The 20,695-nt window shown below is 48.4% G+C and overlaps 1 protein-coding gene and 1 long non-coding RNA gene across 4 annotated transcripts in view; one reads left to right on the top strand and one right to left on the bottom strand.

Annotated features, from left to right (window-relative positions):
* LOC115289972 overlaps positions 1-2,812 on the top strand; it is a 28,475-nt gene extending 25,663 nt beyond the window's left edge. The window contains exons 2-3 of the long non-coding RNA XR_003907901.1: positions 1,881-1,935; positions 2,603-2,812. This is a non-coding gene — a long non-coding RNA (uncharacterized LOC115289972). The remainder of the gene's footprint in view (positions 1-1,880; positions 1,936-2,602) is intronic.
* Positions 1-20,695, bottom strand: part of TET3 (tet methylcytosine dioxygenase 3) — a 102,917-nt gene that overhangs the window by 7,872 nt on the left and 74,350 nt on the right. For all 3 annotated transcript variants that reach the window (XM_029937617.1, XM_029937618.1, XM_029937619.1), the window contains 6 exons: positions 15,865-15,958; positions 11,197-11,405; positions 9,020-9,170; positions 6,052-6,141; positions 5,413-5,550; positions 452-788 (listed from right to left, as the gene is read on the bottom strand). In XM_029937617.1, coding sequence (XP_029793477.1) covers positions 452-788; positions 5,413-5,550; positions 6,052-6,141; positions 9,020-9,170; positions 11,197-11,405; positions 15,865-15,958 — 1,019 coding nt within the window. The remainder of the gene's footprint in view (positions 1-451; positions 789-5,412; positions 5,551-6,051; positions 6,142-9,019; positions 9,171-11,196; positions 11,406-15,864; positions 15,959-20,695) is intronic.

The raw sequence follows: 20,695 nt of genomic DNA, 5'->3' as shown, positions 1-20,695 counted from the left end.
GGGGCCCCACTGAAGGGCTGGGAAAGCCCGCATAGCACTTCTCCTTCCTGGCAAACCCCACAAGTCCTCGCTGAATCCCGCCCCCAATGCTGGCCTCTGCGGGACAAAGGTCAGGGTAAATGAGAGCTGCCCCTACTGCAGACCACCACGTGCCTGAGGCCGAGGCATACTTGGCAGCGGCTCAGGCTGGAGGAGGCCAGCTCCCCTTCTGCTGCTCCTCTGCTCCCCACCCCCACCCCCAGGTACTAGTGTGTCCTAAGGCTGCTGTGGATACTGCGCCAACTGAAAGTTAAGGTAACGTGCGGTCCACGTGGCTGAGAGAGGCCTGGACTTTAGTCTGCAGTGCTATCTCAAGGCAGGAAGAGGGGCAGTGAGAGGACTGTCCAGGGACCCAACCCTCCCCACCCTGCCCCGCCAGGGTCACCGCTGCTGACACCTGCTCCCTCCACACCTGCGTCAGTGGAGATCCCGGCCAGCTCCAGGGCTTCCTGTTTGATCTTCTCGGGAGTACTCAGCTTCTCCTTCTGAACCTTCTTCTTCTCGGCCGCCGCCTTTCTGGCTTCCAGCTGCCGCTGGCGGCAGGACTTGGCAGGCTCGGGCAGGCGCCGGACCTCACGGGGGAAGGCGGTGAGCACCTGGATGGCCCCGCTGCCCACCTTGGCATTCTGGTTCTCCTCACTGCCAAACTCGTCTGTGTTGGACATCTTGTACAGGGGGAGCACGTGCAGCTGCTCATCCTCGGGAATCTTGCCCACGCAGCGATTGTCTTCCTTGGTCAGGGTGCAGACCTGCCCGAGGCAGAGAGAGGGAGGGTGCATGGCATTGGGGGAGCCCAGCACTCAGAGGAAGAGGCTGAGCATCCGCATGCAAGATCCCCCGCTCACCGCCCCCCCCACAATCCCAACACCAGCCATCCAGGTTTCTAGTGTCTAAGAGCACAGCTGTCCTGGTTCATGGAGGAACAATGTCCCCAACATTCAGAATCTGCTCTACAGCTTCAAAGGACATCCGTTCCCTTGGTCTCCTGGGACCCTCATGTGGCTGAGAGGGGAGATGACTGGCCCAAGGTCACAGGGCTGGAAAGGGGCCGGGTCAGGCCTGGTGGCCATGATTTGCCCACTAGCCGACTTATTGTCACTGTCCTTTATCCCTTGCTGAGCCTCAGGCCTTCCACCATTATACTCCTTGCCCTGAACACTCAGCCTCCTTTTCCTCTTAAAATACTTTTTATTAAAAACTACTATGTGCTTGTTATAGAAAATTTAGGCCAGCAAAAAGGAAATAATAATTATCTCCATAATCCCACCATCCAGAAATAATCCCTATAAACACTTTGATCATATATGCATATACACACTTTTTGGTAATGAAGTAGGAGCACATTATACATACACGTTTGATAATAACTTAATTTTTAAAACATAGTATGTATATTTTCTTACGCATTATTTTCCTCCAATATGATTTAAGAACTTGCATATTATCCTATTGTATCAATGTATTCATTTAATGAATCCCTCATTGCCCTTAAAACTTGTTTCTAACTTTTTCCTGTCATAAACAGTATTTACAGTACCTTAAAGCTATTTTTCTAAAACACATAATTCCTTAGAATAAACGCTGTGCATGGCTACATGTTGCCAAACTGCCCTCCAAAATGATTATCCTGTTTTTCACTCATACTAGCCGAAGGTGAGCTTCTATTTTCCTATACTTTAGCTTATAATTTTGCCATTAACTTCTGAAAACCATGTTACTCATTATCAAAATGTAGCTCCCTGCTGGTCTGCATTTCTGATTACTAATGGGGCTAATTTTTTTTTTTCTGTCAAGTTTACTCTAACTCTTGTGTTGATTCTATTTTATTTTCTGTGTTCTAGATGTTCTGGCATTTGAGGCCTTGACCCTGGAGGGGTGTCCTTCCCCCATGACCAGGTAATTCCTAGAGAGAGCAAATGACCCCCCTTCAGGTACACTCTGATATACAAACCCACCAATCCAGGGCCCACACCCCCAACTCTCTCTCTCATCAAACTCTCACATACCAAGCAAATATTCCCCATGCCCTCCATCACCCGGGGCCAGGGAGGACAACTGGGGACCACCCGATGGCCCAGAGCCCAAACTATTCAAACGCTCCAATCCTCAGCTTACACAGCTTGCCTACCTTCCCACCAAATCTCCAACTGCCCCGGGCCACCCTCCCCCACTCCCTCCTCTGCCTCCTGACCAATCCTGGTGCTTCCCCTGTGGTCTGGGGGGCACATGCTTCTCAGGATCTGTGAGTATAAAGTTCTGCCCTCCTGACAAGCCTGTGTCCTCCTATCTTATCATACTTCATTAAAACAAACCTTGGGTATATTTTAATACAGCTCTCTTTTTTGGTAAGTGTTATGTCTTTTTCCCATTTTTTTCCTAGACTTTCATTTTTTTATCATTTATGTAATCTTTGTCTATGAAAGTTATCATTCACTTTGTCACTTGTTACAAATGCTGTTTTCCAGTTTGTACAGGCCTTTCCAATTTTGATAACGCTGTTTTATTACTGAATAGAAACTGTACATTTTTATGAGGTCAGCCATATTTATGCTTTCATCTACAGCCTCCCTTCTGCTGTGATGCTCTACCAAGTGTGTTTCTTCCCAGAGTATGTGTGGCTCTTCAGACGTGACCTACTCTGACCGGACCCCACAGGCTTTCTGGGTTGGATTGACCACCAGCACTGCTTCCCATCATTTCCTAAAACCCAATGTGATAGACAATACAGCAATAGTAAAAAGCAAAGGGTGGGGGCGCCTGGGTGGCTCAGTCAGTTGAGTGTCTGACTTCGGCTCAGGTCACGATCTCATGGTCCGTGGGTTCAAGCCCTGTGTTGGGCTCTGTGTTGACAGCTAGCTCAGAGCCTGAAGCCTGCTTCAGATGCTGTGTCTCTTTCTCTCTCTGCCCCCTCTCCTGTTCACATTCTGTCTCTCTCTGCCCCATTCCCTGGTCATACTCTGTCTCTGTCTCTCAAAAATAAATAAATGTAAAAAAAAAAAAAAAAAAAAAAAGCAAAGGATGAGATAGGACATAGATTTCTCTCCCTAACAAGATACCTTACCAATGTCAACAGACAGGGCTATCTTTGTTTTAAATAAATAAATAAATAAATAAATAAATAAATAAAAAGAGGACATCAAAGGTAGTCACAAAGATAAAATTTAAATGGGCAAGAAATAGAGAAAAAGATGTTCAACCTCTCTAGTCATAAAAGAAACACAAATTACAGTGAGACGACTGCCCCTCGGGAGCAAAGACTAAAGAAACTGAGAGAACGCTGTGTTGCCAAGCAAGCCGGAGAAGTGTGCCTAAGCCCATACCTGCCCTTACCCTGGGACCTCAAGGGGATTATTTCCCCACCGCACCAAGATGTGGTAAGGATGGACCCCCGCTCTGGTTTACAAAGGGGGCATCTGGAGGCACTCACTGTCCATCCACAGCGGAAGTGGTCAGAGCCATACATACAGCCTTACAGTTTGTTGAAGTAAGTCTACATCCAGTGACACACAGAGCTGTCCGTCACATATTCTTACAAAAAGCAGGTCATGGAACAGCACATACATACTGTGATCATATCTGTGTAAAATTTACACAGCTGTACATGTACACACACACACACACACACACACACACACACACGCGGGTGCACGTTCAGGTGCCTGGAAGGATGGTCCCAATGCAAACTAGTTAGGTTCCTGAGATTTCAGGTAATTCTTATTTTACACTTTCTTATACTGTTTACTTTTTTAGACAATAAATAGTTTAATTTTAAAAAACACTGTTCATTTTGGAAAAAGTTTATTTTTTCACTCCAAATGAACCTCCAGGATCAAAATAACCTCACTATGCTCCTATCTCCTGATGCCTCTTCCTCCTTCCCTGTCCCTCTTCTAATCCTGGACGTCCCTCCCTTTCTGTGTGTGGCAGCTAGAAACCCTCACAATACAGTGTGGACAGGGGCCTGCTTCACGTTGCTTCTAGCCTTGGACACAGGGGAAGGAGGACAAGGTAGAGAAATAAAATCTCGTGCTGGCCATCAACCCCCCACAGCAAACCCCAGTGGCACCCAGGCTCTGGGAGCCCCATTCCAGGTGAATGGCCGGTGCCCCTGCCTCTTCCGCAGTTCCCAGGGGAGCCCTGCCTGCCCAGGACTAGTTAGAAAGCAAAGCAGAGGGCTGACACTATCCCTTCAAGGGGGTCTCCACTCAAGCCCAAACCTCCCCTCTTCTCATCAGCACTCACTCTGCTGGTGACGGCATCTAGCCCTGTGGCTGAAACCATGAACTACGTGTTCTCCAGGCAGCCTGCTCCCCTGCCTGCTCCACATGTCCACCCGGATATCTGGCGGAAATCTCAAAACAGAACTCTTCATTTTCACCCCCAAACTGTCCTTCTCTGGTGATTCTACATCTCAGCGTATCACACCGACACCTGCCTAGGTGCTCAAGCAGAAAGCCCTGGGTGGCTCTCTAGTCCTTCCCTCTCACATCCTGCATCTGTCCATCAGCAACCTCCCTTGGCTGGCTGGATCTTCAAAATCACCCAAAGTCCATCCAATCACCCCCCTCCCTACCCTCACTCCTGCTCAAGCCCTGTCACCTCCAGCTCAGACACTGTCCCAGCCTCATAACTGGCTTTCTCCTCTGATTCTCTCCCACTCACCCCATCTCCACATACTTCTTTTCCATCTGCAGGAGCAAGAGAACACTTCTAGCGTTATCAAGGAGATCCTACCACTCCCAGCTTCCCATCACACCTGGAGCACAACCCACAGCCCTGCCCACCTTCTGGGCTCACTGTGACCTGGTCCCTCTGCCCGGAGCACTCCACCCCCGACACTCAGTTCCCTTACTCTCTTGCTTCATTCATGTCTCAGCTCAGGGACCCCTCCTCAGAGAGGCCTCTCTGCCCATGGCACCCCAAACAGCATCTACTATCACTCTACCCCTTATCTCTTCCTCACGGCCTTCAACACTACCAGACATTAACTGTATTGCATACTTGAGCAGGGCTTGGTCCATTTCATTCCCCAACTCTAGAACAGCACCTGGGGCACAATAAACGTTTGCTCAATGGATGAATCCAGAGGTGGTCTGGATTTAAATCCAAGTGTTCACAGAGGCCTGGAATAGTCTTTAGGTTAACTCAGGGACTCTAGGTGCCCAGCAGCCTGCATTCCACAGCATCCACCTAAGATGCGGAGACGAGACTGGCCTTGTCCAAGCATTCCAGTCCGTGCATTTCTCAGAGGAGTGGCAGGGGCCGCCAGTCTGGCAGGCCACCTCCCTCCTCTGGGCCCACCTGTCCGCATCAAGCAGTCCCCCTCCCAGGACCATCCCACAGGGGGCTCTGGACAGGTCCAGGGTTCCTTACCACTGTGCACCCATTGTAGAGGTTATGCTGGTCCTTGTGGGCGTGGGCACAGAAGTCCATGCAGGCTGTGACCCCCGAGAAGGGCCGCCCTTCCTTCAGCCCCAGGCGGCAGTCGATCGCGATTTCCTCATTGGTCACCTGTGTGGACAGCCAAAGAGAACTGCTTGTGTGACCTGAGGTCAGTGGCCTAGATTCTGTGCTGGGGACATGGGGCTGGGTCTCCGAGGGAGGGAGGTTAAGGACCACTGAGCCTTGCCCAGGGCCTGCAAGAGATAGGCTTTCTGGCTGAAGCCTCCGTAGAAACTATTTCCTTCTGGGTAACCTCAAGACCCCCTCGCCTCATCTGGGAGACGCATGGGGGACAGAAGAGAGAAACCTGAGCCTCCCCAGGAGAAGCCAGACCAGGGGAGGTAACAGATTACTATGGGGAGAAGGCATGAGAGTAAGGGATAGGGGAGAGATGCAGTTGGCTCGGTATAAAGAAAGGATCTCATCAAAGACCTACACCACTGCTCTATCTCTAGCTGAGCTCTTCCCATGAGGAGCGCAAAGATGCCCACTCTCCCATTTCCTGACTTCAGGGAGCACAGACAGAGATACAGACGACACAGGGACAGAGAGAAGCTCAAGCCCTAGTACCTGGTTCTGATAGGCCTGGGGGGCCAGCCTCTTGTACAGGGGAGCGACTTCGGTAGCCAGGTCCTGGAAACTCTTCCGGAGCACTTCTTCCTGTGGAGAGAAGAGCAGTCACACATATCCAGAGCAGCCCCATCTGGCACACTCTACACACTGGAAGTTAACCTCCATTCTAGAACCATTGCTGGGTTGCTGGGAAGGTGGGAAGTGCCATCAGGTATTTTTACAGGTTCTGTCTGGGAGGCATAGGGTAACATGTCTGGTTTTGTTTTTTTTTTTTAATGTATGGATTTATTTTTGAGAGAGAGAGAGTTGAGGAGAGGTGGAGAAAGACACACACACACACACACACACACACACACACACACACACACACACAGAATCCGAAGCAGGGTCCAGGCTCCGAGCTGTCAGCACAGAGCCTGATGCGGGGCTCGAACCCACGAACCACAAGATTATAACCTGAGCTGAAGTTGGATGCCCAGCCAACTGAGCCACCCAGGTGCCCCTACCATGTCTGTTTTAATGTTGGAGACACAGAAGCTCAGAAAAAGCCATGGCCTGCAGGTCCAGCCATCCTGACTGCTAAGCGACTGCTTTTCCAGGCTCCAGCTCAGTGCCGCTCAGAACACATAAAACCGGCTATTGGTTTTGAGGGCTCAATACCCTAAGTCAGAGGTGTGATGCAGTAGGTGGGGAAAAGCAGGAGCAACGGGCGTGGCTTTTTCTTCTGGTGTTACAGTCAGGTAAATGAAGCCAGAGGGGCGGTCAAAATCTAGGCCAGGAATTCCATAGCCAGCCAGGCCCAGAGCCTGTCATGATCCAGGGACGCTCTTCTCTAGACCTGTGCTATTGTGTGTTAGTCATGAGCCCTGTGCTGCTACTGAAATATATATTAAATTTAATTAAAATGAAATAAAATTGGGGCCCCTGGGTGGCTCACTTGGTTAAATGTCTGACTCTTCATTTGGCTCAGGTCTGACCCTTTGTGAGATTGAGCCCCTGTGTAGGGCTCTGTGCTGATAGCATGGAGCCTGCTTGGGACTCTCTCCCCACCCCCTCTCTGCCTTTCCCTCCACTCACACTCTCTCTCATAATAAACATCTTAAAAAAATTAAAAATCCAGTCCTTGTTTTACTAGCCACATTTCAAGTGTTTGTGGTTACATGAAGCTCCTGTGCTGTATGCATGTTTTTTGCAAAGAACATTTCCATCTTCACAGAAGAAGTTCCACTGGATAATGTCGCCCCAGGCACAGCAGCGGCACCCCAGCTACATTTGGCCAAGGGTTTCAGGTATCCACAGCCTCTCCCTCGCCCTCTGAGGGTGGCAAGTAGGGCTGGTGGGAGCTGTGTGTGTGTGTGTGTGTGTGTGTGTGTTCCTACAAGGCCTTGAGCATAGACAGGCATGAAGAGTTGGCAGTGACAAAGAGGAGGATGAAGGAAGAGGAAAAGAACCAAGTTTACAGCAGTAGAGATGGAAGAGCAAGACCAATGGCTCAGCGGTCTGTCTAGTTGGGTGGCCAGAGCTGCCAGCCACCACCAGCTGCTATCTCTGGCTGCAGTCCAGAGGCTGCCACCAACACAGTGGGCCCAAGGCCAGCACAGCACAGGGTTGAGGTTTGTGAGCTCTGGGAAAACCCAGGCCTGGCTTCACCATTACTGCCACATGGCCCTGGGCAAGCCATCTGCCTTATCTGGAAGGTGAGTAGCAACAGGGCCTAGATCCTGGGGTGCGGTGAGGTTAATGGAGATGCATACTGTGAGGTGCTGGCCAGAGTCCTCACACTAAGTAAGTGCAGTGAAATGGCAGCTGATGGAACAGGGGAAGTACGTGTGAGAAAGTAAAGCAATGTCTTTTCACTCCTGGTCATTCCTTGTTCCCGTAGCCCTGGGGCTCCTCTCTTCATTGAAACATCTGCATTTGCTTGCTTCCAGGGGAGGGCGGACACCACCAAAGAGAAAAGTCCAGTATCAAATCGGACTATCAGCCTAGCTTGTGCAATAGTCTAAAAGCCACACTTTGAGGGACAAAATGGTTCTGCATTTAAAAATGCTTCCTTTTACTTCTGAAAAGCAGAACTGGGTGCTCCAAGCATAGAAGTTTATTACATACAGAGCAGAAAAACATGTGCCCTGGGGGAGTCCCCACACCCATGGAAAAGGAAGAAACCCTTCTTGTACAGGAGCTCAGGGAGATGTGGAAGGTAGAATTGGGCATCAAGATGTTGCCTAGATCCCCACAAAGGGACCCAGTACCCTTCCTCATAGGAGCTTAGGTAGTGGGGAGGGGCTAAGGTGTAGGGGAGATGGCAGGAGCCCAGACAGGCCTGCACCTTCTCTACATTAGGAACTCCGTGTGGACACCACCTCCAGGGACGGCCTTCACAAGCACGGCAGCAGAGGGGAAGGGGCAGGGCAGAAGGCAGCCTGACCTGACCAGGAGGCTGCAGACAGGAGGCTGTTGTGGACACTGGTCCGGAACCTAAAAGACAGGCCTGGCTCCCAGCAAGGGCCTGCACCCATGGATAACCACACAGAGACATGTGCCTGGCTGCCAGGCGGGATGAGGGTCCCTTCGGGAAGCCCAGCATTGGCCCCAGAAATCAGCTGAGGGCCTGGAGGCTCCTCTTCCTACTATTCCTCCCACCCCTGCAAATACCTCTTAGAAAGAATGAAGAGAAATGACCCTTGAAAAAGGTCAAATTCTGGTGAGGAATTTGACCATTTACCTTAATGAGACTGTTAAGCTGGGAGAGTCTGACATGCCCCTAATTGGTCAGGTTTCATTTTTCACTCATCACACCCCTCCATACCACACCCCACATACCTTACTTCACGGCAAGATAAGGTCAGTTAAAAAATAAAGCCAGGTGCATGATCTGCGCATGTGAGTCGGGGTGTGCTAACCCACCCGCCACCGCACTACCAGAGACAGGAGGTGGGGTGGGACGAGCCGGAGCTCTGCTCACCTCCTTCGGGTTGTCCCCTGCGAGGCGGAACTTGCGAGGCGTCTTGCTCCGGGCGTATTTGCAGCCGTTGAAGTACATGCTCCAGGAGCAACCAAAGGAGAAGGAGGCACCGCAGGTGTTGGGGTCTTTGCCTTGGCAAGCGCAGGTCCGGCTGCAACACACGTCACACATTAGGCATACAGACACATTTTTTGTTCTGAAATCGCCCTCCTACATCAGGGGGAGGTTCTGCTGAGGCCTGGCACTCATGGCCTCCCAGTGATTGGGACCACATCTCTTCCCGCCTTTAACTCCTTTCCCAAATTTCCTTGTGTAGAGAGTCAGCATCAACTCTGAGCAGCCCTTTCTGCTCTTACCCCTGAGCCTAAAGGTCTAAGAATCTCCTATTGGAAGGGAGGACACCCGGGTGGCTCAGCTGGTTAAGTGTCTGACTTCAGCTCAGGTCATGACCTCACGGTGTGTGAGTTCAAGCTCCACGTCGGGCTCTCTGCCGACAGCTCAGAACCTGGACCCTGCTTCAGATTCTGTGTCTCATTCTCTCTCTGCCCCTCCCCCACTCACACTCTGTCTCTCTCAATTATAAACATTAAAAAAAAAAAGAAAATCTGTAGAATCTGTTGCTGGGAGAAACTCACGGGTTGTTTGAGGCAAGTGGGAAGAATCTAGACAAAACCCCCGTAAGGTTTACATTTTGCCTTAACACTAATATCATGATAGGTTCCAACACAGACGACACAATCAGGGAAGAGACATAGACTACAGGGTTTGAACACACCTGCTTCCTTCAGGCCTAGGTGTGAATGAGGCCTTTAAATAAACAAACACTGACATTATAATCAACAACGAATCAAATCTGGAAATGCTCCAGATGCCCCTCAGCTGGGGAGTGGATAAATGACCTGTGAGGCATCCAGCAGTGGCAGACTCCTCAGCAATAAGAAAGAATGAGCTACACACTTCCACAGACGAAGCCCAGAAACACTATGCTCAGGGAAAAAGAAGCCAGACTCAGGAGGCTACACCCCATATGGTTCCGTCTATACATCATTTTTGCAAAGGCAAACTGATAGGGACAAGAAGCAAGAGTGGCAGTTACCAAGGGCAGAAGGGAACCTGCTTACAAAGCAGCACAGGGCGGGGTGGGGAGGTGGGGGGGTGGGGAGAGACTAGAGAGGATGATGGAATGGTTATAGATCTTCATGGTGGCTGCGTGACTATAAACATTTGTCAAAACTCTTCAGACTTGGACACCTGAAACGAATACTACACTGTAGGTTATCTAACTGGAATTTAAATAAAAACTTAAAAAGAAACCTCTTCAAACTGTATTCCTAGGTAAAACTAACTTAAAAAGTGGGGGTGGGGGGCTGGGTAGTTCAGTCAGTGAAGCATCCAACTTGGGCTCAGGTCATGATCTTGCGGTCCGTGGGTTCGAGCCCGTGTCGGGCTCTGTGCTGACAGCTCAGAACCTGGAGCCTGCATCCGAGTCTGTCTCCTTCTTCCTACCCCTCCCCCACACATGCATGCATGCTCTCTCTCTCAAAAATAAACATTAAAAAAAAACACTTTAGTTTAAAAAGTGGGAAGGGGCACCTGGGTGGCTCAGTCAGTTAAGCATCTGACTTCAGGTCATGATCTCGCAGTCTGTAAGTTTAAGCCCCACATTGGGCTTTGTGCTGACAGCTCGGGGCTGGAGCCTGCTTTGGATTCTGTGTCTCCCTCTCTCTCTGACCCTCCCCTACTCATGCCCTGTCTTGTTTTGTCCCTCAAAAATAAATAAATGTTAAAAAAAAATTAAAAAATAAAATATAAAGTGGAAAAAGACCCAAGAGGGGCAGGTTTTATGATTATCACTGATGTCTTAGACATGTGGGCACTCACAGCTGTCCCACCATTAGAGCCTCAGAGTCTATCTGAGGTTCAACAGCAAAGCTGAGCCAAGTCAAGAGACCCTTCTCCTGCTGGGACCAGAAGAACCCAGGTCAGGATAGTGGGAGAACTTCTTTCATCACAGTCCTGACTGCAGGAGAGACAGGGCCCTGGGAGGGACCAGTGCCCCCCTCGGGGGGGGGGGGGCCCAGGGTCTCTCTCCCCTTGCATCTGCTCCCCAAGGGCCCGTGGATGGACTCCTGGCCCAGCCACCCCCACCCTTGCACGTGGGGATCCCACCCACGTACTCATCATTGAGGCCACATCTCCGGCTGGTGGGGTTCCCATACTTCCGGAGGGTGTCGGTGAGCTCTTGGTAGAGGGTGTCTCCGAGGCTGCGGGGGATGCCCTCCCAGGCCAGGATGAGGATGACGATCACCGCGTTCTGGCAGTGGTGGCCTGCCCGGTGCCGCACCAGGCACAGGAGCTTCTCCTCCAGCGTGTGCCTGCGGATCACCTGCAGGGGTGCGGGGTGGGGAAGGCACTGCTAACTGTGGGAGCCATGCTCCCACGCTTCTCTGCACGGGACACCGTATACCACCCCCTCCCCTGCCGACCAGACCTGGAGATGCAGGTCTTTAGGGCAGTGTCCACGGGATATCACAACCTGGTAACGGCAACCACACAGGCTAAGAGACCGTTAATATATGGGAATAATAAACACAAGTTATTTTTAAGAGCAAAGTAAAAAATATTTACTACAAAATATGTTATTATTTATGAATTACACAGACTTAGGACTAAAAACACACAGATAAATTGGTAAGCCAAAATATATTCAGAGATTTTTTATGTAGTCTTAAAATATTTGCAGAGAAAATGCTGCATACCTATCTGACTTTAATGAAAAAACAAGGGCCTTAGGGCTGTGGAAAACAATTTTGAGTAGTTTCTCGAAAAGCTAAATGTGTAATTACCATATGACCAGGCAATGCCATTCCTAGGAATATATGCAAGGTGACTGAGAGCAGGGACTGGGACAGGTGTTTGCACACTCATGTTCAGAGCAGCACTGTTCACAACAGCCACACAGAGAGAACAACCCAAGTGTCCATCAATGGATGCATGGATACAAGATATGGCTTCTCCAAACAATGGAATAGTCATCAACCTTAATAAGGAAGGAAAATCTGACTCATGAGACAACATGGATGCACCTAGAGAACATGTTAAGTGCAAGAAGCCAGACACTAAAGATACATACTGTATGATTCCACTTATAGAGAGTACCTAGAAGAGTCAAGTTCATAGAGTAGAAGAGTCAAGTTCATAGAGACAGAAAGTAGAACAGTGGCTGCCAGGGTTGGGGAAGAAAGAAGGGGGAATTATTATTTGACAGGTACAGAGTTTCTCTATGGGATGATGAAAAAGTTTTGAAAATACAGAGTGTGGTGATAGTTGCAAAACAATGTGAATGTTGGGGCGCCTGGCTGGCTCAGTCGGTGGAGTGTCCAAATCTTGATTTTAGCTCAGGTCGTGAACCCAGGGTCGTGGGATCAAGCCCTGCAAGGGGCTCTGTGCTGACAGCATGAAGCCTACTTATGATCCTCCCTCTCCCTCTCTCTCTCTCTCTCTCTCTCTCTCTCTCTCTCCCTCTGACCCTCTCTCACTCTAAGATTAAAAAAAAAAAACCAAAAAAAAAAAAGAGAGTGAATGTAGTTGATGCCACTGAACTCTACACTTAAAAATGGTTAAAATGGCCAATTTTATGTTATGTATATTTTAACACAATTTTTAAGAATTAATAATATACCCCAAACCAGTGAACTATATACTTTGAATGGATACACTGTAGCGTGTTTGAATTATACCTCAATAAGGCTCTTAAAGAAAACAAAAAGCAAGGGCCTTGGGCTCTGCACTGCTGCTCAGCCAAGTTCTCACCCAATTCGCACACCCAGAACTCTGTCCAAAAATATATGGCACGGCAAAGGGCCCGGGAGCTGGGGGACAAGGTGGCTGATCTCCCCTAAGAGCCCCAACTAATTCTGTGACCTGCTAAGATGAGGGCCTGTGAAGAGGGGAGGGATGAGGGCAGACTGGGAAGGGCTTGCAGGGGACAAGCACTCAAGGCGAGGATTCCACCAAGTAGTCCACACAAGCAGCTTTCATAAATAGCTTCCTGCTCTAGAAGGGAGCAGGTGGTTGGCAGGGTGGAGGGGAGAGTGACAGGGAGACCACTAACAAACAACACAAACAAAAGTGGTTAAGTAGGGCAGTGGGGAATGAAACAGGAAAAGGAATGCATCCAGACCCACTGAGGAGAAAGGTGACTTCGGGACCATCTGACTCTAGGGGCTGAGGGGCAGGGCAAAGTCTTAAATGGACTTCCACTTTTGTGGCACAGGACAGTGGGTGGGTTGTGGGTTGTTTGCTGATGAGTTAACTGGGAACACGCCAGGGCAGAGGTACTTGGGAATACCCGAGTGGCTATTTCTAGTAAGACCCTGACACCTGGGTCTGGAGGTCAGGAGACGCCTGGGCTGAAGACACCCTTGGTCATGAGTACGTCAGTGCAGGAGCTGTCCAAAGAGGCAGCCAGGCAGGCAGGATAAATAAGGAAAGTGGGCCAGATGGACAACTGGGGGTGGTGTGGACCACAGCCAAGTGCAAAAGCACTGGCCCCTTCAAAATGGGTAAGCCAGGCCTCCTCTCCATCAACCACTGCCTGGTGGGGATTCCAGCCCAGTGCAGCTACCTCTTCCAATTTTAACAAGAAGAAAACAGAAATCTAAATTTTTATGTGAAATCTCTCCTTTTAAAGATGTGAGCACCTAATTCAATTTTCAAAATCATGGTAAAACACACGTGACATAAAATTTACCACTGCAGTTAAACATATGGCTCAGAGGCAGAAGTACATTCACCCTGTTCTGCAACCATCCCCAGAACTCTGTCCACCTGCACAGTGTCCTATCTTCCCAAACAGAAACCCTGGACCCACTTACCACTCACTCTTCCTTCTCTCCGGCCCCTGGCCCATGGGAACCACCAATCTGCTTTCTGACTCCCTCGTCAGATACAGAAATTTCCCCACCTCTGGGAACATGGTCCCTATGCATTTCCTTCTATCTGGGCTTTTCTTTCAAAGCTGGCATCACCCACCAGGGTTTGGTGATACCCATGAGCTATTTCAAACTTTGGACAAAACATCAGATGCCACGTGTGCTCTGCTCTGGGCATCTGCCCTCAGGCCCTGGAGGACCAATGTGTGCAGACCAAGTTCCTCCCCCTTCATCGTTCTGCTCCCCTCTCCCTGCCCCTAGGAACTGAGCTCACCGCCTCACCAGGGTACCTCCTTCCTAAGCCCCAGCAGAGACTCCCCAGAGCTTGGGGGCTGGAAATGCGCACTCTCTTCTTCGACACCACCTACACAGCCAGCTGCTTTCTACCCTTGATCCAACTGTTTCTCAAGATGGAAAAGTCCCTAGGCTCCACCTGTGTGAGGATCTTCAGCTTCCCATCCAAGACTTTGGAATTCTCCAACAACTACGGGTTCTCTGAGGGATAATACTGCACCCTGACCAGCCGCAGACAGGGATAGCCTACCTCCCACTGTAACACCTCTCTTTCAGGAGGGTGGGGACTATATTTCTTCATACCTGTGAAGGCTCTCTGTAGCTCCAGATTATTTTATTATATATAATTCTGCAATACTGACTGAACATTGCTAAAAAAAAAAAGATGTCAGTTCAGGTACAGACACCTTTCATATTCATTAAAAACAAAGGTGCAAAGGCACGGCTTATATGAACTGAAAACAGCCATTTGCACAGATGGACACAGGCTGACAAAGGTCATCTTCTCCCCTTCCCTCACTCAGTGAGCTGTATATTCACACAGCCTCTTATCTTTGCTCACATGACTCTCCCTGCCAGATATGCTTCTACTCTCTTGTCAGCCCATTTATTTAAAAATTTTTTTTAATGTTTATTTATTTTTGAGAGAGGGAAGGGGCAGAGAGAGAGGGAGACACAGAATCTGAAGCAGGCTCCAGGCTCTGAGCTGTCAGCACAGAGCCTGATGCAGGGCTCAAACTCGTGAACCATGATATCATGACCTGAGCCAAAGTCCAACGCTTAACCAAATGAGCCACCCAAGCGTCCCTCATCAGCACATTTCATGTTCCTCCCACCATTCATATCCCTTGACCCTGAACTCTACTGCACTGAGTCTGCATCTCACAGTTGGAATGTGATCACTGAGGTCTGTGATTTTATTTCATGTATCTCTTACATCATGAGCAGCTTGAGCATCAGGACAGAGCCTTTCATTTTCGAGGCAAATCCCCATACCGAGCCCCCAGCACAGTGCTGGGCTCACAGCTACCTGACGACCTTGCTGCTGCTCTCAAGCTTCTGCAGTGATGCTAAAGGTCTCCTCGAGGACCAGAAGAGCAAGGTCAGAAAACTGGGTGGGGGTGAAATGAGGGTTGCAGTCACTGCCGTTCCCCCTGCTGGGACACTCAGGCTGCCTTAGAGGGAACAGTGGCTCAGAAGTAAAGCAGATACAAGATTGTCCCCGACCTGCCTGGAGGCCTAGTTCTTCTGGACTGGAGATAGTAATGCCACCAGCACACGGACGGGCAGAGGAGTCAAACGGTGCATTGTGGGGCTCAGCCTTGAGTAAGAGGACATCTTTAAGCCTCCCCTCAACCACGTCGCCGATCCACAGGGAGAGTATGAACCAAGTATAATGACTAGAGCATTTCAGAGGCCAGCCTTGGGTCCCAGGGGCTGGTGTTTAGATGAGATGAGGCCAGCTCAGGCTGGGGGAAAATGACCTTAACCCAGCACAGACGCAAGCTCCCACCATTTCCCTGAACAGTAAACATGTCTGTTTCCACACACACACCCCTGGCCTGGCCTGCGGTGAGGGAGGTGAGGCAGCAGCCCTGGCCGAGGGTTGACACTCACCCACTTTGCGATGGGGCAGCCGCGCGAGCTCTTCCCCTCCTTCCCAGTGTAGATGACCTTCTCGATCCGGATGGCTTTCCCCTTCTCTCCATACCTGGTGAGGGAGACAGAAGCCACCGTCAGCACCGTGAAGCCCCAGAGGAGAGCGGCTTATGGTAAGAAGGCAAGCCTCAGTGTGGGGTTAGTTACTGTGGGGTCAACAGAGAAGCAGGGTTTAAACGTGTGTTCTGTGCTCAGAGCCTCTGGAGACCCAGCGGCCACGCACAGGTCCACAGGGCCTCCGGTCCATCTTTGACCAGCTCTGTCTCAGGGTAGAGGCGGTCATCGAGCACAGTGTCCCTGATTATTATCTCTGGGTCTCCAGGGAGGGTGCTCAAACCAAAGGCTAAACATGGGCATTTGTATCCAGCCTTGTTAGTGGAGTCACCCTGTTATTTATATGGTCAGTAAACAGAAGAAAATCAACAGGGGATTCTTATTGTTTTCTTTCAACAATCGCCAGCTGACATCTGAACGTGATGTGGACAGAGAGCTGAGGCCGGGGACGTGACCCTACCGAGCACCAGCAGGCTCCAAGACTGCCCTGGCAGTAAACACACACTCCTGCCCTGCCCCACCGCACGCGCAGGTTCCAAGACTGTCTAATTCAGAAGTGACCAGTCTGTGACCCCAGAGCTGAACTGACCTGCCCGAGGCCACACACAACGATGGTGCCACAGGCAGCCGTGGCTTGAGTGCTGGCCCAGCCACTTTCTGGCTACAGCACTATAGTCAAATGACTGAAGTTCTCGAGGCCTCGGTGTCCTAATCTAACATGAAGATAAAAAGGGCCCATACTTCCCAGGCTTGGAAGGAGAACAAATGAGATAATCCATAGGGGGCACTATTTAAAGTGCTTTGAAGTTCCTGCATGAGGGAAAAGCTTGCTAAATATTAATCCTTAACAACATAAATAGCCAGATATCTTACTGAATCATCTTATTTTTAATAGCTCTTTAGCTTCAGGCACAAAATCATATCATCTGCGAACAGGGTCATTTGTCACCTCCTCCTGTCCACTTTTCATGCTCCTATTTCAGTCTCTGGCCTCGCTGTACCAGCCACGGCTTCCGAAGTGCTGGTGGGCATCTTTGCCTCTTTCCTGACTCGACTGTCCAATGTTGCCAACTATTCATCAGTGAGAAGGAAGCTAGCTGACTTTGGGAAACAGACAGAGACTGACTTGGTTTGAAGGCATCTACTAACGGTCTCCTGTTCTAAGGATTTTTAATCAAGAGTTGATTCTTTTTATCAAAAGCACTTTTTAGTAACAAGGGACACAGATGACTGAATGTTATTTTTTTCCCTTTGATCAGTTAATACAGATGTGCTTTTTATCAGAGTATCTAAATCAAACTATCCTTATATTTCTGTAATGAATCCAGTCTGGTCATGGCCTTTATTTTTAATATGCTACCTTAATAGAAAGGTATCTTATCATACATACTACGATTAACATATTCTCTACATACACAGATGGTAACACATACAGGTATCCCTCACTTTTCAGAGGCTCATGTTACACTACTTTGCTTTTATGAAAGGCCTACATCAGTACCTGTTTTTTTGGCAACCGGAAGAAATCCAAAGAGAATTTTTGCTTTTACGAAAAGAGGCAAAGAGCAAAAATAGCGTTCAGTGTTCATTTGGCAATAAGCCATTACAGAGGCAGTGCACACCCCAGGCAGTGCAGTGAGAGTGGCGCCACCAAGCTCCTGGCCCAGGAACTGCACTCAGCATCTCAGCGTCCAGCCGCCAGAGATCTGAACTGTCTGTGAGCATCTGTGCTTTATCCTATTTTGCACAGCTGTTAGCAAGATGCATCTTAAGGTATCAGAAAAGCCTAAAAGAGATTATTTTGGAGGGTCCAAGAACACTCAAACATTTTTCCATATAAATTAATGGTAACTGCTTCTTTGCTTTATTGCCATTTTCAGTTTAGGAAGGTTTTCATATAAGTACCGCGGGCTAACCGATTGCGCCACTGGAGCTCCTTAGGAAGGTTTTCAAAGGGATGCTCTACTTGTGGGTAGCAAGGGAGACATGGTGTTCTTTATCTCATTCACTCCACTTCCAGGAATTTCCACACCTCTGAAACAACTGTACAGATACACCGAGACTTAGGCACAAGGTGTTCATTGTTGCACCAACAACTGAAAAATTAGAAACAAGTGAAATATCTAGTACAGAATTGGCTAAATAAACTATAATAAATATACTAAATTGCCATATGTTGGAAAACCATGTAGCCATCAAAAAGGATTTGACAGGATTCTGTGTACCAATATGGAAGAAATTAAGTGGGAAGGGGGAAGCATTTGGTTTAAAATTTCTCTATATACATATGTGCATCTATAAATGCTTAGAGAAAACTGAAGAGTAAATGTTAAACTTTTTAAAAAAGGTTTCTTCTGGATAGTTGCTGGAGAACTTTATTCTAAATTTTTAAAAAGACTTTTAGAGACAGGTTTTATTTTGGTAATTGGAAAAGAAAACACATTTTTTGAAATATTAATGTACGATTTCCTTGGGTTCACTGAGCTCTTGAGTAAAACGGAGCACACTGAAGATGTGAGCAGTGTTTCTCTGATAATTAGCACATTAAAATTCCAAGGCTATGTTAGTCCCTTATAGAATGTGTTTGGAGACAGGACTCCGGGGAGTTTATATAGTGTGGCCTGGCTCAAGAGGAAAAGACCAGATAGTGCTGCTTTTGTTTGGTTCCTGGAAAACTTTCAATTTCACAAACATTTATCAGGAAGTGGCTCCCAAGTGCAAAGCCTGGGTACTTGGTGTGTCCTGGGGTCGCTGTGGGAAGAACAGCCTGAGGTGTCCACACAGCTCTCACCAAAACGGACACCAAACAGATATCGTGTTCCCCTCAGGAGGGTGAGCTGAGGACACTGATGTGAGCTTTCTGGCCAGTACCTTCCCTACCATCCCACCGTCAGAGACACTTCCTGCACTGGACTTCATATTCAAGAGCAAATTAAAGGGCCAAGTACTGTCTGATCAGCTATATCTGTTTTTTGTTTTTCTTTAAACCAGAACTTTCTCTGTGCTTAAAGACAACCAATCAGCTCTGGATTTAGTTCTTTTTTCTTAAATGTCTTACTCTCTGGCCTAGCATTAAGATCTTAAGATGGTATTCTAGAACATCTAGATAATGTTCATTCCCGAATACATATGAAGTCGTAGACCCTAAGCTATGTCTAAAAGAATAGGCTGAAACCTTATCTTGAAGGATAAGCTGATCATCTTAGCAAGTGATTCTCAAAGGGTGAGACCAGCATCACTTGGGAATGTGGGAGGAATACAGACTCTCAAGTCTTATCCCAGTCCTGCTGGGTCAGGAATTCTGGGGTAGGGCCAGGGGTCTGTATGGTCACGAGCCTTCCAGGAGACTCTATAGCATGCTCAAGTTTGAGAACCACTGATCTAGAGTTGTACTTCTTTGGGGTATTACCTTTATCATACTGTGAAGAGACTAGTTCCCCTAAACTCAGAGGATTTGCTAGTATATTGTTGATTCTGTTTTAGAATAAACATTTAGCGAACTTCTAGGTGGCAGAGAATCCCCTTCCCAGTTAGAGGACGTGGGGCTCTGTGCAGCACACCATTTTTAGATATGGGTTTGGACAACTGACCACGAGTACGTATGTCAATGGGGGCCTGAGTTCCCATCTGTGGAACCCATAAATAAGTTGGGATAATATTTTAGGATTTGCATTTGACCTCCCCTCCTTTTTCCAAATCTTTACCAGAGAAGCTAAAAGCACCAACATCTTGATTTCAGCTCGTTTCCCTTTCCTTACTTTGGAGGTAGAGTGGTCCCGCATAGAGAGAGGGAGAGGGAGATAGCCTGCACCATTCACAAATTAGAGCCCCAGCCTGGTGATGTTCACCGATCATTCATTCCTCTCCTTGTTCCACAAGAAAACAAGCAAACAAAGATGTTTATTAAGATAAAAACAGGTGATGAAATCAGAGTAAGAGGGGGGAAAGATGGACATGATGTTGGTATGAAGAATGCAAGCAGTAGGGTCTTTCTTGTGTGTCTTTTTGAGAGACAACCTAGAAAATTTCATCATATGAGAAATCAGGAAGCTAACGAAGACTCTCAGGGTTATGTCAAAAGGGCTCAGGAGTGAACCTGAATAGGTCCCTATGAGCCAAAAATGAAAAATTACATTCCTCCCAATAGGGGTACACAAATCTGGCTCTAAGCTTACCAGCAGATAACAAAGATGGAAATGCAATCTGTTACATAATTTACAATGTCCTTAATATAAAAATAAACCAGCTGCTGAGGAAAAACACAAGTATTCCTGGTCTTGACAGGAATTCCTCCCTTGGATCAGTTTCTGAAGATTCTACAGTTGGCTATTATTTTTAAAGCAATGAGGTAGGGGGGAATGGACCAATCTCAACTTTATCACTATCTCTTAATCCTTGTTTCAAAACCTACTCTTCTGGGGCGCCTGGGTGGCTCAGTCGGTTAAGTGTCCGGCTTTGGCCCAGGTCATGATCTCACAGTTCGTGAGCTTGAGCCCTGTGTCAGAGCCTGGAGCGTATTTCAGATTCTGTGTCTCCCTCTCTCTCTGACCCTTCCCTGCTTGCACTGCCTCTCTCTGTCTCTCAAAAATAAATTAAGAAAAAAAAAAACCCTACTCTTCTACAACTAAAGGTTATTTAGAGAGCTGTCTAGAAATTTTATAAAATTTTCAAGAAACAAACAAAAACTGCCCCAAGTCAACTTGTACATGTGAATCGCCTGCAGCTCTCAGACTGC

Source organism: Suricata suricatta, chromosome 4 (assembly GCF_006229205.1).
Source record: "Suricata suricatta isolate VVHF042 chromosome 4, meerkat_22Aug2017_6uvM2_HiC, whole genome shotgun sequence".
In the NCBI taxonomy this organism is placed as follows: Eukaryota; Metazoa; Chordata; class Mammalia; order Carnivora; family Herpestidae; genus Suricata; species Suricata suricatta.
This window is presented reverse-complemented; position numbering and strand designations above follow the sequence as displayed.